The sequence below is a fragment of the Frieseomelitta varia genome, unplaced genomic scaffold (assembly GCF_011392965.1).
Source record: "Frieseomelitta varia isolate USP_RPSP 00005682 unplaced genomic scaffold, Fvar_1.2 scaffold_245, whole genome shotgun sequence".
Taxonomy (NCBI): Eukaryota; Metazoa; Arthropoda; class Insecta; order Hymenoptera; family Apidae; genus Frieseomelitta; species Frieseomelitta varia.
Genome location: NW_025109974.1, coordinates 130,514 through 146,745, shown reverse-complemented (window position 1 = coordinate 146,745; position 16,232 = coordinate 130,514). Strand labels below are relative to the sequence as shown.

Below are 16,232 nucleotides of genomic sequence, written 5' to 3'. Positions count from 1 at the left end.
AAAGATACTTGAAAAAAAAAAAATTATCAGATGGGAAACTTTGGGAAATTTAAAGACAATTTTATTGATTGTCAGTTATTGTCTCCACTTCGTAGAGTGATATTTTTGTTATTTGTATGTTGATCAAATTCTCAGAATTATATAATTAGGAATTTTGGGAAATTTAAGGACACGAATTCGTGTGTTAATTAAATTCCCAGAAAATAAAAAAAGTTAAAAAAAGAGATACTTGGAAAAAAAAGAATTATCAAATGGAAAACTTTGGGAAATTTAAAGACAATTTTATTGATTGTTAGTTATTGTCTCCACTTCGTAGAGTGATATTTTTGCCAGTTATTTGTATGTTGATCAAATTCTCAGAATTATATAATTAGGAATTTTGGGAAATTTAAGGACACGAATTCGTGTGTCAATCAAATTCTCAGAAAATACAAAAAATTAAAAAAAGGATACTTGAAAAAAAAGAAGAATTATCAGATGGGAAACTTTGGAAAATTTAAAGACAATTTTATTGATTGTCAGTTATTGTCTCCACTTCGTAGAGTGATATTTTTGTCAGTTATTTGTATGTTGATCAAATTCTCAGAATTATAGGAATTTTCGGAAATTTAAGGACATGAATTCGTGTGTCAATCAAATTTCCAGAATTGTAGAATATAATTGGGGAATTTAAGAAAGAAATTATAGAATTATATAATAGGAAAGAAAGGTATTTGGGAAGGATAAGAGAAAAAGAAAGAATTATTAAATAGGGAATTTTGAGAAATTTGAAGACCTGAGCTTCATTGATTGTTCTCCTTTTATTGAATTTAAGAACGAGTCAGCTGTAATAAAATTTCTGCAACGGGGGATATTTATAAGTGGGGAATTTTCGAAGATTCGAAAGATAGACGCTGAATATATACGAGCGAATGATATTGATTATGACTTTTATTAAATGTTGAGATATAGAAGAAGCTGGTGGTAATCAAATTTCTGTTATTCGGAGATGTCTGTAAGAATAATTCAATGACATAAATAATTTGTAGAAATATATCTCACGCCATAGAAATTTTCTTAATTGACAGTCAGTTCTGTTTCTCAATCTAAAATTAGAATGTTTAATTCGCTAGAATTAGATTTCTGCAATTATCAGTTGGAGAATACGTAAGAACACTTTGAAATATTCTAGACTGTCAAATTAAAAAGGAAAGGAACATTCCTTTCAAAGTGTCACTCGATGCGACGATGCATAAAAATCACAAGGAAAGTCACACAGTAAAAATAATTTAGCTAATCCCACCTTTCCAAGGATGAAACAACTGGCAAAGAATAATTTAACCAAAGCCTCCAAAAAGAAAGAAACTTCCCATAGGAGAAAGAAGTTTCTTTAATTTTTTATCAGAAGAAAAAGAAAAAAGAAACATCACCTTCGAGTTACCAATGAAATATTCAGGGACAAGGAATTTTCCGGTGAAATTTTCTCAAGGGTAGCCTGGGACGAAATAACCCATGGTTCTATGAACCAACGACATTTTAAGCTTCGTCAAAGTCTAGCGTCTTCGAGCGTCGCTTTTATTTCCCAGACTCTCAAACGCACGCTTGGCTTGCAATGGTTGGTACGGTTCAACAGCTTCCACCGTAAAAAGGAAACCATCCCCGAGGTTGTCCGACCGAACGAAAACAAGATGGTATCTATTCTCGAAGACGAGCGTCCCGTGACCTTATTAGGGATGATTAGGGATGATCGGAAACTTGAGCGACTGCTGAATGACTATCTGGACCAGCGACTGACTTGGGGTTGCTTGGCCAGAGTACTGACCCTTACGTGCTACATTAAGCGGATTAACCGCGTTCCATCTTTCATCATGGTAGTTCGAAACCATGTATCACAGGATTCTCGTTAGGTGAGAATAGATGGTTGTTTGATTAAAGGTGTTATCAAAGATATTTTCCAGATAGTATTTATCCGTAGATCATGGATTTTCGCGCGTTTATAATAAAGTTAGATTAGGCGTAAAAATGCACGAATATACGTATAATATGTATAAAATAATACAAAAGTACATAAAACGTGTAAAATATAGTACGCGTTGCAATATTTTACAGGTAAAACGTTTCATTCAATTTGTATATATATTAATTTCTATCATTATCACTAATATATATATATATATATATTATTCTATATTAATAAATAAATATGTTATTTTCGAAATCCCCAAGAGATATTCAGCTCTAAAATTCTGAACTTCGAATCTTGATTTGTTAATTAAAAAATCGAATTGATACATTTTGGTGAATGATCGTGCGTGCGAATGGAATTTATGAGAAAGAGAAAGAAACTCGTTATTTGTTTAATTTACTTGATTCCGTTCTTCATCTGGTAAAATAATACCACAGACGATCAATTAAGACTTGTCGCGCGTTGTTAGAAGTGAAAGACGTATTGGTTTCGTTGCTGGTGGTTGCATCCCCTGTTTCTGACATGATTCTAACGTCAGAGGGAGAGCACGTGTAAGTGAAGGCAATATGTTCGCGACAGACTCGTTTGCTCGCCGATCGGCTGGAAAGTGAAACATTGCTGAGGATATGTTTACTCGTTGACACGATCAATTTCGCGAATACTATGCTTCCATCGAGGCTCCAACAGATCACTCTGTCTTCTCGTTGATCATCCATATTTTTTATTAAACAACTCGGAAATGGAGACTTCAAACAATCGATATTTTCTTACGGCTTAATAAGTCATCAGATGCTCTTAAAAATCTCAAACTCAATCGTGATCTTCAGAAGTTTTCTTTCTTCTTTCATAGCAAATTTCGGTTCAGCTCGAATGAAAAACGATTGATACAACTTCCTAAATAATTGTTACTCTTGAAGAAAAGACTTATCAGTGACGAGTTACACTGTCCATAAAAATGCGAGTCCTGTACGTCGTTGCATTCATTTTCGAAATATAAATATTTCTCTGAAATTAGAAAAAGACAAATTTGAAACGAAATGCGAAAAACATTCTCTCACAATTAGTGTACACGATTTTTCGATCGAGTCCTTCCATTCGAATCCTTCCTGTTTACTGAAACGAAGAGTATAAGATTGAAGCGTGAAAATTTGATGCTACACCCAGCCCCATGTAAATTTCATTCCAGACACGAGGTCAAGTCTCGTTCGCTCGAGGAAAGTTCCCCAGATTAGAAACTTCTGCACCACGAATGCGTTTGCGAATAAAAGAATGGCCAGGGTATTGCATTTATGTATCGGGAGTAGCCTGTTGCAGCCCCTTCGGATGCAGTTCATTGATCGACACCGGCCAGTCGAAGAGACCTGGAAGACTGAACAAACACACAGAGAACGAGAATAGAAGAGAAACTATGAGACAAACAGTTAGAGAAGGTGCGAGAAAGAGGGGGTTGAAAACGGACGGACAAAGTCGAGAAGCTAGGGAGGTGAGATTGGAGAGGAAAGACGTTGGACGTTGGTAAGGACGGAGAACAATGGAATAATGGAAAACCGTCGTTTGTCGTCGGCTTCGGTCATTACTGGACGTCGTGGAAACGACGAGGCGCGCGCAACACTCGCGACGACCAATTAAATCGTCGACAGGATTGGATTTATCGGCAAACGAGCAGCAATTACTAACATTTAAAGTTGACGAGAGAGGACGGGAGAGGCGTGGGAAGCAGCCCCGCGAAGCTCGTTCGATTTTAATCGCGCCGCTGCCGTTTATCAAATTTCGCCCGAGTCGACCAATTTGTGGTTTCCTCGGACAAGAGGAAGGGGACAGTCCCCGGGCTTCGATGTCTGTGCCACGATGTCGCGGGATAATTGTCGGCGAAAATTGTTGATGGATTGTACGGTGCGATATCGGCTCGACAATAGCTCGGAAAGTTGATTATTATACGATTGATGGGGTCAAAGGTTGATATTTAGAGGTATTTAGGGTTAATTATTTGGGAGTGAAAGAAATTTCTGAAGCAATGTTTGAATGCAGTCAATCAGCTGAAAAGTTGATTATTATGCGATTGACGGATGTAATTATGAGATTAAAGGTCGATATTTACCGGTAGTTTATTATTTAGGAGTGAAAGAAATTTTGTAGCAATGCTTGAATGCAGTTAATTAGCTGAAAAGTTGATTATTATGCGATTGATGGATGTAATTATGAGATTAAAGGTCGATATTTAGCGGTAGTTTATTATTTGAGAGTGAAAGAAATTTGTAGCAATGCTTGAATGCAATTAATTAGCTGAAAAGTTGATTATTATGCGATTGATGGATGTAATTATTAATTGAAATTAAAGATCGATATTTGAGGATAGTTTGCTATTTGGGAGTAAAAGAAATTTGTAGCAATGCTGATAATTAGTTGAAAAAGTTCGTTATTATACAATTGATGTAATATACTTACGAGGTTACAAGTTTCAGGAAATTTATTTTAAGAATTAAAAAATAAATTTCTAATAGTAATTAAATACAATTGAAAATCAAAAAAAGTTTGTTATGCGAGAAATCGATGGGATTGCGAATTGACGTTCTGGGGGTTATATTTTAGATTAGGTTTAGGTGGAAAATAAATTTAATAGCAATGTTTGAACGCATTTGATGTTTCGAATTGAAGAGGTATTTTGAGATAGACGAATTCAACAGGAACAGGATGGTAAATATTATAAAATAAAATAGAATAAAATTCAAAGAGAAGTCTCTGTCGGACAGAAAACCAATGGCAGAACGTCAAATCCCGAGGCATTACACGCTCGTACGTTGATTCGCAACTTGATTTCAAACACGTTTGTTATTTTAAGAAGCTGCCCGTGTCGGGAACTTTTCTATCCACCATTGTGCTGTTATATCGTTCATAAATGTTTATCCTACGTCATACGTGTACAACGCTCGCCTCGCAGCAACGATTCCTCACGTTACAGCGCGGAGAAAATCGTATAACGGCGCGCGTTGGCTAGCGAGGTTACTGCGGAACGTAAAAATCCCGCGTTTTATTTATGACGAAGGAAGAGAGCGTTGGCTGAACGTCTGGCGCGAAAGTTTTTGATTTTTCTCGAAGAAACATTGCAACACATACACACCATGGTTTCTTCTTTCATTGTTTCATCGACGAGCAGACGGCCCATTTTCGAAAAAAAACTGTCACGTTACTCGATCGCGAGCTACTCGATCACGATTCGTCCGAACAATCCTCCGTTTTAAAGTATTTAATCCGCGGAAAAAATCGGATTTGCTGGACAAAACGAGAAAAGAGAAGGTAAATAAAAATGTAACAAGGTACAGAGATTGTTGGAGTGGCGCTCGCTCGAGGAATTTTAAAAAATCGTCACGTTTTATTGCGACGAACTTTGGTAAATTTCTTGTTTCTCTTGTGAGGCTGCGGAACTTCTACGCGGGACAAAGAGAGAATAAAAAAAAAAAAGCAGTAAGGGAAAAGAAAAGTAATTAGTTACGTCGATTTAGTGTGCTTTAATAGTTGGGAATTTGATAGAAAGCCCGGAAGTATAAGCCATTTAGCGGTTAAACGTCTTGATTGAGTTACGAGCGAAAGAAATTTATAGTCTGCTTGAGAGAAAGAGAGAGAGAAATAGAGATGGGGGAAAAACATGATATAAAAATTCGCCAGGTTTTAAATTATTAGCTACTTATCGTGGATCAAAATTAATTTTTAATATTTTATTTTTATGATCGATTGAATTCATTTTAATATTCACAATTGAAGGATTAACAGCAACTATATTATCTGATTCATCAATTAATTATACATGATTTTACGTGATATTTATTATGTAGAGGGTCATTTTCATTGTGCATCATCAACGGGACCAGTATTTTCAATTATTGCAAGACTTTAAAGGACTCTTTCTTTTCTTTTTGAGATTTTTTTTTCCATCTTTATGTCCCCTTGAATAATGAAAATACCTCTACAGCTGTGTTTTTACAGTCTCGTAAATTAGACGCTGATGGCGACCGAAACGCAATGGCTGGAACCATCAACGTGCAGGAAACTTTAGCATAATGTCTCAAGCATCGCCCGTGTAATCGTTCGTGTGCGCATATGCACGTATACGTATACGCTGTATATTGAACATTGTGTCGCTTCTTAAGTGCATTCTCTAAAGGGTACAGGTACATAGCTGTTGCTTGACTGTCGTATTATCAGCTCGTAAGGTTGTCGTCATCAACCCGTATCATTCTAACACCATTGAAATATACCACGATAGTCTCGCGAATTTTCAGACACGCTTCATCGTGTCACAAATTACATGGATGGACTTAATTTAGTCTACTGAATTGGCGTTTAAATTTGAAAGTCGTCATTTTTCGAGCATATGTATTTTAATGTGACTTTTGGAAGGTTTGTATCTAAGGTTTATTACAGAAGAATATAGTATGTCGCATTTTAAGAGTCGTCGTGTATCAATTTTATTTTGGTATTGTTTAATTTTAAAGCAATTTATGCAAATTATTAGTGGGAATTGAAAGGAGATAATATGAACAACTGAGTTGCAGTAATAGTAAATTAAGCTACTGTTTCATCCCTAAATTTTTTTCTTTCATATTCCACCCCATTTTGTTCCTTTTCCATAAAAAAAGGGAATTTGAATAATTTTTACTGGTGACTGGTTATTATTATCTCACAGAAAATGACTGGAATAAAAAGATCCCATTAAAAGAAACTTTATTCAGCGCCAGTTTCTGGTCAAATAACTAAGAGTCGTGACCACTCTCAATAAAAGAAGTAAAAAATTCTAATTCCTAAAGCCAGGACAGAAGACAAGATCGAAGTCTTAATCTACGAAAAGATATCGCTTGTGCGAAGGTGTCATCCAAAGATGAAAAGACCTCGTTAGGCGGAATTCTGTACAGCTTTCTACAAGAAATCAAATCCAAGAACCAGTCGCTCTTGGTAAAAAAATAAAAAAAGAAAAAAAATACACTTCTTGAAGCAGCGACTCCTTCGCCAGCAATAGGATTGAATCTGAATCTCCGGAAATAGGTTTCCTCGCTCGAACAATATTCGCAGGACCTCGAACGAAGGGACCGTGTCGGCTAATCATCATAACTCGCCCCTAATGGAGCGCGTGTTCGCGTCGCGCAAAGCGTGACCTATCCTTCTTGCGCGAGAGGAATCCGAGGACAACGTCGTCCTCGTCGTCGTCCCACAATGTTGATATTCCGACGATGCGAGAAGCGTAGTTCGTTAGGTCAGCGGATAATTAGTGACGGCGTTCCGCTCCCGGCGAAAGCGCGATGCTGCTTTCTTGCGCTCGCGACACCGTGCCAGTCGCATACAGAGTTCCCCGGTCGTCCCTCCGACTCCGGATTCGACGACTTTTTGCCACTTTCCGAAAGAAACGTTCCGTATCCTCTCGCGGGAACCTCTCTAATTTTCGCTCCGAGCTGAGCGGAAATGGCGCGCGCAAGGGAATTTCTTTTGCACGAAGGAGCGCGAAGTGGAGAGATTCACCCTTTTTTTCTCTCTCCTTCTCTGAATGTAATTTTAAATTAGACGTCGGAATTTCGTAATTGCACGCTCGTTTCTACGCCCACCAGCTCTTTCTCTCTCTCTCTCTCTCTCTCTCTCTCTCTCTCTCTCTCTCTCTCTCTCTCTCTCTCTCTCTCTTTCTTTTTTGTGCGCAAGCGTACAGCACCGAGCGACTACAGATCGTTGACTGGCAACTGTTCTTTAAATTTATTATAATTTATGCCTAAACGCATGCACAAATTGGCAAATATTCAGATTTTTATTAACAAATTATTAAAGAAAAAGTCTTGATATTTTCGATAGTAGAAGAATACATATAAATAAATGAATTTATTTAACTGATGCATGTGTGTAAAATAAGAAAAGAAGGTTATGTTTAATCACTGTCGAATATTGTAGGTAAATATTCATATTTTAGAAAATATGACTAAATCATAGAAATGCATAGGATAAAACTAAAAGGAATAATGGAAGTAGGACATTTGAGGAAGGTAGAGAATAAATTAATATTGGTGATAGATAACAGTTTTACGTGTGAGAAAATTATTGAAATAAATTTAAATTTTAAACTATTTCTAGTTTAAATGTACTTCTCGAGATGTCCATCTACGGCAGCACTGTACAGTTCAATAATTTCACTTTTCCTCTTACATTTCAAGCAACATACGCATAGTAGGAATCTAATATACCGCAGTATATTATGTCATTGCCTGAAACAAATGAGATAAATGAATATATCAAATACCTTGTCTGTGATTAAATAACAAGGATAGACCGGATATCCAATGCTTTTTCGTGTTACATGTTTCGAGGGTCGCCAATCCACCATTTTATACCATTTTCGTATCACATTCTACCATATCGATTTGAGCAAGTTTTCCACCGCAGCTCTACTAGTAGTAGGAAGTAAAATCAGAAAATATAAATAATGGTCATACACCAAAAATTATTTATTGAATTGGATGCGAACGATTACTTGAATAACTATTCTTAAGAGGCGACCAATTTAATTTTTGACTATAATACAATTATTTTCTACATAAATCGGTATTATATCACAGATTTCTAAATTAACATTTAATATATGTCAACAGACTTAAGTTAAAACGTAACTGTATAAACGTAGTTTTAGTTTGCGAAAAATATAAACATTACAGTATTTATTGTAGCCTTAAGTATAATGAGAGTTATGAAACAATAAAAACGTAAAAGTTTAATTAAATAAAACGTAAAAACTAAAATTATTGATTACTGTAAAAAAAGAGTTTTTGGAAGTATTGACAAAGACTACTTCCTGTTGTGCATCACTGACTATACCTGAAGATTGAACTGAATATTCTAATTGTTTAAATATTATCTAAATAATTTATTTGTAACAATTAAACGAAAAATTTCCTTTAATAACATTTCCAACAACTATTTAAAATTTTCAGTTGATTTCTAGCGATTGAGTCACTAATATGTTATTAATAAATTATGAAATTTTAATAAACTGTTACCGATCAATCGATTAACGCGGTAAGGTAAATTTCGATCGGAAATAAGAGCTAGGTATAAATCGAACCTTCGTTTACGATTCGACGTAAATTTTAGAAACAAATTTTTAAATAATATTTCTAAATATTCCAATTGTTTAAACATAATCTAATATTTCTAATATTTCTAATAACTTGTAACAATTAAACAACAAATTCTCTTCTATAACGTTCCTAAGTATTTAAGCTTTTATACTACTCAAAATTTTTAATTAATCATTTGTAGTAATCGAGCCACTAAAGCATTACTAAGAAACTTTAATTAACAGTTTTAATTATCAAATTCACTCTTTTACTTAATTAAATTTTATTAAATTATCAAACAAGAATAATTATTCAATATCATAAATTAGTCATTAGAATCATCAAACAATTATGCCATATTTTACGAATACATCTCCTCTTTGCACAAATTACATAAATTACTTCAATACAAGTTGTGACTTGTGTGATAAATACAAAAAACAGTACAGATTTACAATAAATTATAATGAGATCCGTGCGTAGTCACCGCCACCTGGTAATTGATAACGTTTTACAAACTTTAATGATATCAAGATAAGAACTACGCAACCTAGAGTTTTGTTTACAGCATACAAAATTCTTTCATCAGTATAATCAAGAAATAATTAGATAACAAGTGAAATATTGACAAAAAATACGAATTTCCAACGAAAAATAACTTTCAATTTTCGAGATATTTCAGTGTATAGAATTTTCGAAAACACTCTGTCAGACGAACACCTTCACGCTGGGTCTTGTCAAGAAACTTACTGATGCTCATGTGCTCCTGATACAAAATTCGCAACTTTAGCGAGATACAACTTCTGTTTCTCCAGATATTACAACATGAAATTCTATTGGACAATTCTGTACCAGAAGAACATCTCGTGCCACATCTTCGACGGTAATATGCTCCCGATACAAAATACGAAATTTCAGAGAGATGCAGCTTCTGGTTCTCGAGGTATTTCCACCTAAATTTCTTTCGAAAAACCTCTGTATCAAGAGAACGGCTGGAGGCGGGGATTTGTCTTGCCACCTCATAGAATATCATGTTCTCCTGATACAGAATACGAATTTTGAGCCAGCTATTCCTTCTCCCTCACCAGACATTCCAGGATCAAAATTTTTTAAAAAACTTCTGTACGAGGAGAACTCCTTATCGGCGGGCAATGTCATGCCACTTCCTCGACTGTCATGCTCTCCTAATACCAAATACGAATTTTTAGCCACCTATTCCTTCTCTATCACGAGACATTCCAGGTTCAAAATTTTTCAAAAAACCTCTGTATCAGGAGAACCGTATATCGGAGGGCGATGTCGTGCCACCTCCTCGAGTGTCATGTTCCCCTGATACAGAGTACGAATTCTGAGCCAGCTGTTCCTTTTTGCACACGCGATATTCCAGGTTCAAAATTTTTCAAAAAACCTCTGTATTGGGAGAACCGTTTACCGGTGAGCGATGTCTTACCACCTCCTCGAAGGTCATGTTCTCCTGATACCAAACTCGAATTTTCAGCCATCTATTCATTCTCTTCCACGAGATATTCCAGGTTCAAAATTTTTCAAAAAACTTCTGCATCAGGAGAACCGTTTATCGGAGGGCGATTTCGTGCCACCTCCTCGAGTGTCATGTTCTCCTGATACAGAACACGAATTTTGAGCCAGCTGTTCCTTCTCCCACACGAGTTATTCCAAGTTCAAAATTTTTCAAAAAACTCCTGTATCAGGAGAACCGTTTATCGGAAGGCGATGTCGTGCCACCTACTCGAGTGTCATGTTCTCCTGATAACAAACACGAATTTTCAGCCATCTATTCAATCTCTTCCACGAGATATTCCAGGCTCAAAATTTTTCCAAAAACCTCTGTATTAGGAGAACCGTTTATCGGAGGGCGATGTCGTGCCACCACCTCGAGTGTCATGTTCTCCTGATACAGAATACGAATTCTGAGCCAGCTGTTCCTTTTTCCACACGAGTTATTCCAGGTTCAAAATTTTTCAAAAAACCTCCGTATCAGGAGAACCGTTTACCGATGAGCGATGTCGTGCCACATCCTCGAGTGTCATGCTTTTCTGATACCAAACACGAATTTTCAGCCATCTATTCATACTCTTCCATGAGACATTCCAGGTTCAAAATTTTTCAAAAAACCCCTGTATCAGGAGAACCGTTTATCGGAGGGCGATGTCGTGCCACCTCCTCGAGTGTCATGTACTCCTGATACAGAATACGAATTTTGAGCCAGCTGTTCCTTCTCCCTCACGAGACATTCCATTCTCAAAATTTTTCAAAAAACGTCTGTATCAGGAGAACGGTTTATCGGCGTGCGATATAGTACCACTTGCTCGATTGTCATGTTCTTCTGATACCCAATACGAATTTTCAGCCATCTATTCATTCTCTTCCACGAGACATTCCAGGCTCAAAATTTTTCAAAAAACCTCTGTATCAGGAGAACCGTTTATCGAAGGGCGATATCGTGCCACTTGCTCGATTGTCATGCTCTTCTGATACCCAGTACGAATTTCCAGCAATCTATTTCGTCTCTTTCACGAGATATTCCAGGTTCAAAATTTTTCACGAAACCTCTGCATCAGGAGAACCGTTTACCGGTGAGCTATGTCGTGCCACTTCCTCGAGTATCATGTTCTCCTGATACCAAACACGAATTTTCAGCCATCTATTCATTCTCTTCCACGAGATATTCAAGGTTCAAAAATTTCAAAAAACCTCTGTATCAGGAAAACCGTTTATCGGAGGACGACATCGTGCCAGCTCCTCGAGTGTCATGTTCTCCTGATACAGAATACGAATTATAAGCCAGCTGTTCCTTCTCCCACACGAGTTATTCCAGGTTGAAAATTTTTCAAAGAACATCTTTATCAGGAGAACCGTTTACCGGTGAGCTATGTCGTGCCACCTCCTCGAGTGTCATGTTCTCCTGGTACAAAATACGAATTATAAGCCAGCTGTTCCTTCTCCCACACGAGTTATTCCAGGTTCAAAATTTTTCAAAAAACCTCTTTATCAGGAGAACCGTTTACCGGTGAGCTATGTCGTGCCACCTCCTCGAGTGTTATGTTCTCCTGGTACAAAATACGAATTATAAGCCAGCTGTTCCTTCTCCCACACGAGTTATTCCAGGTTCAAAATTTTTCAAAAATCCTCTTTATCAGGAGAACCGTTTACCGGTGAGCTATGTCGTGCCACCTCCTCGAGTGTTATGTTCTCCTGGTACAGAATACGAATTTTGAACCAGCTGTTCCTTCTCCAGCACGAGTTATTCGAGGTTCAAAATTTTTCAAAAAACCTCTTTATTAGGAGAACCGTTTACCGGTGAGCTATGTCGTGCCACCTCCTCGAGTGTCATGCTCTCCTGGTACAGAATACGAATTTTGAACCAGCTGTACTTCTCCCGCACGAGTTATTCCATGTTCAAAATTTTTCAAAAAACCTCTGTATCAGGAGAACCGGTGAGCTATGTCGTGCCACCTCCTCGAGTGTCATGTTCTCCTGGTACAGAATACGAATTTTGAGCCAGTTCCTTCTCTTTCACGACATACTCCAAGTTCAAAGTTTTTCAAAAAACCTCTGTATCAGGAGAACAGTTTGTCGGCGGGCGATGTCGTGCCATTTCTTCAGCCATCCATTCATTCTCGTTCGCGTGATATTCCAGCTTCAAAATTGTATTTTGTATCAGGCGAATATGACACTCGAGCAGGTGGCACGACATCGCGGGCCGGTAAACGGTTCTCCTGACCCTGAGGTTTTTTGAAAAATTTTGAATCTGGAATAACACGTGTGGGGGAAGGAATAACTGTCTCAAAATTCGTATTCCGCATCAGGAGAACATGACACTCGAGGAAGTGGTAAGACATCGACCGCCGACAAACGCTTCTCGTGATACAGAGGTTTTTTGAAAAATTTTGAACCTGGAATATCGCGTGTGCAAGAAGGAACAGCTGGCTCAGAATTCGTACTCTGTATCAGGAGAACNTACTCTGTATCAGGAGAACATGACACTCGAGGAGGTGGCACGACATCGCCCTCCGATAAACGGTTCTCCTGATACAGGGGTTCTTTGAAAAATTTTGAACCTGGAATATCGCGTGTGCGAGAAGGAACAGCCGGCTCAGAATTCATACTCTGTATCAGGAGAACATGACACTCGAGGAGGTGGCACGACATCGCCCTCCGATAAACGGTTCTCCTGATACAGGGGTTTTTTGAAAAATTTTGAACCTGGAATATCGCGTGTGGGAGAAGGAACAGCTGGCTCAAAATTCGTGTTCTGTATCAGGAGAACATGGCACTTGAGGTGGTGGCACGACATCGCCCTCCGATAAACGGTTCTCCTGATACAGAGGTTTTTGGAAAAATTTTGAGCCTGGAATGTCTCGTGGAAGAGAATGAATAGATGGCTGAAAATTCGTGTTTGTTATCAGGAGAACATGACACTCGAGTAGGTGGCACGACATCGCCTTCCGATAAACGGTTCTCCTGATACAGGCGTTTTTTGAAAAATTTTGAACTTGGAATAACTCGTGTGGGAGAAGGAACAGCTGGCTCAAAATTCGTGTTCTGTATCAGGAGAACATGACACTCGAGGAGGTGGCACGAAATCGCCCTCCGATAAACGGTTCTTCTGATACAGAGGTTTTTTGAAAAATTTTGAATCTGGAATGTCTCGTGGAAGAGATTGAATAGATGGCTGAAAATTCGTGTTTGTTATCAGGAGAGCATGACAATCGAGGAAGTGTCACAATATCGCCCACCGATAAACGGTTCTCCTGATACAGAGGTTTTTTTGTAGCGTTCGATATATTTCCGCTTGAATTTTTTTCAGGAAACTTCTGTATCAGCAGTACCTCTCGATGGGGGCCTTATCGTGCCACCTCCTATATCCCCGTGTGCTCCTGATACAAAATTCGTAATTTCAGCGAAAAGCACCTTCTTGCTCTCGAAATATTCCCGCTTGAAATTTTTTCGTAAAATTTCTGTATCAGGACAACCGCTCGACGGGGTTCTTGTTGTGCTACTTCCTCGAATCTTATGTGCTGCTAATAGAAAGTGCAGAATTTCAAGAGAAACAGTTTCTGGCTGTCGAGATATTCCCGTTTAAAAAATGTTCAAGGTCCACCTGTATCAGGAGAACTGCATGCCTTGGTTCTTTGACGTGACACCTCCTCCATATTCATGTTTTCCTAAATATTTCGAGAACTAGGAGGTATTTTCCAAATTTTCGGATTTTGTGCCAATAATTTACTTATTATCTAGTTCATCCTACTGTCCAGTTCACTTAGTTAAATGAGACAATTTTGCAGGATATAAACTGAACTGTAATTTGCGTAGTTTTTAGCTTGATATAATTTTTCAAACGTTAATGTTTGGAAATCGATATCAATTACCAGGTCTCACCACGAGGAGGTAACTACGCACGAGACCCACACTGGACCGTAAACCTGTTCATCTTCTTTTACATGTGACTTCTTTTATTCTATTTGATTTAGGATTTCATAAAAAGAAGACAGATGTTCCATTGGACTTAAATCTAATGCTTAATTCTAAAACGCAAGACTAGGTTTGAATTATGGAACTCTGTGTTCCAAGCAACAATTGGAGTAACAATAAATTCATTTCTCACACAATCATACAATAAATCACACAATTCGTACGATTGTGCTAATGTATCATACAGTAAGTCGTCTTAAGTCGCAGTCTTTTGTGTTAAAGATACATTTATCTAATTCGAGACTAAGAAAACTACTTCCTGCAAAATGGCTTCGTAAGGCCTGCGAAAGAGGATTCGTTTCGGTATACTAACCTCTACAAATTTACTTCTGCGACATTAATATTTTTCATTTCAAACTCCTTACGACCTTACGATTAACCAAAACTAAACGCACGCAACTTAATGTTAAAACGCCCGCATTTTAAACAATTGGCAATATTCAAAAATATTATTTGGAAATTCACTTCTAAAATTCGATGTCGATGTGTATGCGACGGACGTTTAATAAGTAATGATCTCTCCGTACAAGTCACGATTAATTTCGTCAGTGATACGGAAATTAATTTTTGGAAATCTTTAATACTTCGTTTGATCATTTTTCGATATTTGTTTTTTTATAACCCCCACTAATTTAAGGCAATAACAAATACTGTAATTTCTATATTTTTCGTAAAGTGAAACTACCTTTTTATTTCTATGATATTTTGATGTATTAGTTAATAATTTAACTATTTATTTAAACAATTGAGTTTAAACAATTTATAATTTAATTACTTTATATTTTCGGACATTATTTCGCAGTTTCAATAATTCATTTATGGCAGTTCAATTATTTTCTATATTCCTAAAGATTGTTCGACAATTAACCTGTTTGTGACAATTAAACTTAGTTTAATTTCTTCTATACTCCTCGTCTGTGCTTGTATGTATCATTTTACTTGGTATAGTTCTCCAATTCGCCGTTGCTTAAGCCACAGACGTCTGTGTTTAAACGTAGAGTGCGCTAAAAAACCACTGATTCTTTTCTTGGTCGGTATTTCAGATTCTGAGACACGAAATCCATGTCATGTCTAATCTATTCTATATAAAGTCAATGATAATATAAATATGTTTCGTTATCACACGAAAACGGTCATGAAACGTCGATTTCTTTTCCGCAGGATATCATCGTTGCGAAAATACACACGTTTCTGATTATATCCAGCTTTTGAATTTAAATAAAAAAAACCATTACTCTTATAGATATACATACGTTGATAACCAGTCATTGATTATAAATTTTTCTAGCAAGGAGTTAGGAAAGAAAAAAAAGAACAATGAAATAATATTTTACCCCGCGTAGAATATAGGATCTATCAAATGTTATAATATGCACATAAAGACGAATTATAGTAATTATATTTTTAGCATTGTTAGGAAAAGATTATAAAATTCAAGAGTCTGACATACATACATTTCAATACGTAAACGTACCAATTGAATAAATATTATCATTATAATAATAATTATTATTATTGTTATCATTATTATTATTATTATCTTTACAATGAGAATAAATGATACATTTGAAGTCGTTGAAAGATTTATCGATTGAAATTGTTATAAATATTACTAAAACAATAATTTACTTAACTGTCATTTATTGATTTGAAACAAATATAAATTGGCACAACGATTTTTTTTTTCTGGCGAATCCCTTAAATAGCCG

The 16,232-nt window shown here is 36.7% G+C and overlaps 1 protein-coding gene across 1 annotated transcript in view; it reads right to left on the bottom strand.

The window, feature by feature from the left end:
• The window catches only part of LOC122528108 (pikachurin-like), a 112,076-nt gene extending 101,544 nt beyond the window's left edge, over positions 1 to 10,532 (bottom strand). Inside the window, exons 1-2 of the mRNA XM_043652855.1 lie at positions 10,463 to 10,532; positions 10,116 to 10,214 (exon numbers count right to left, since the gene is read on the bottom strand). Of these exons, the coding sequence (XP_043508790.1) occupies positions 10,116 to 10,214; positions 10,463 to 10,532 (169 nt within the window). The remainder of the gene's footprint in view (positions 1 to 10,115; positions 10,215 to 10,462) is intronic.
• Positions 10,533 to 16,232: the final 5,700 nt, after the last annotated feature.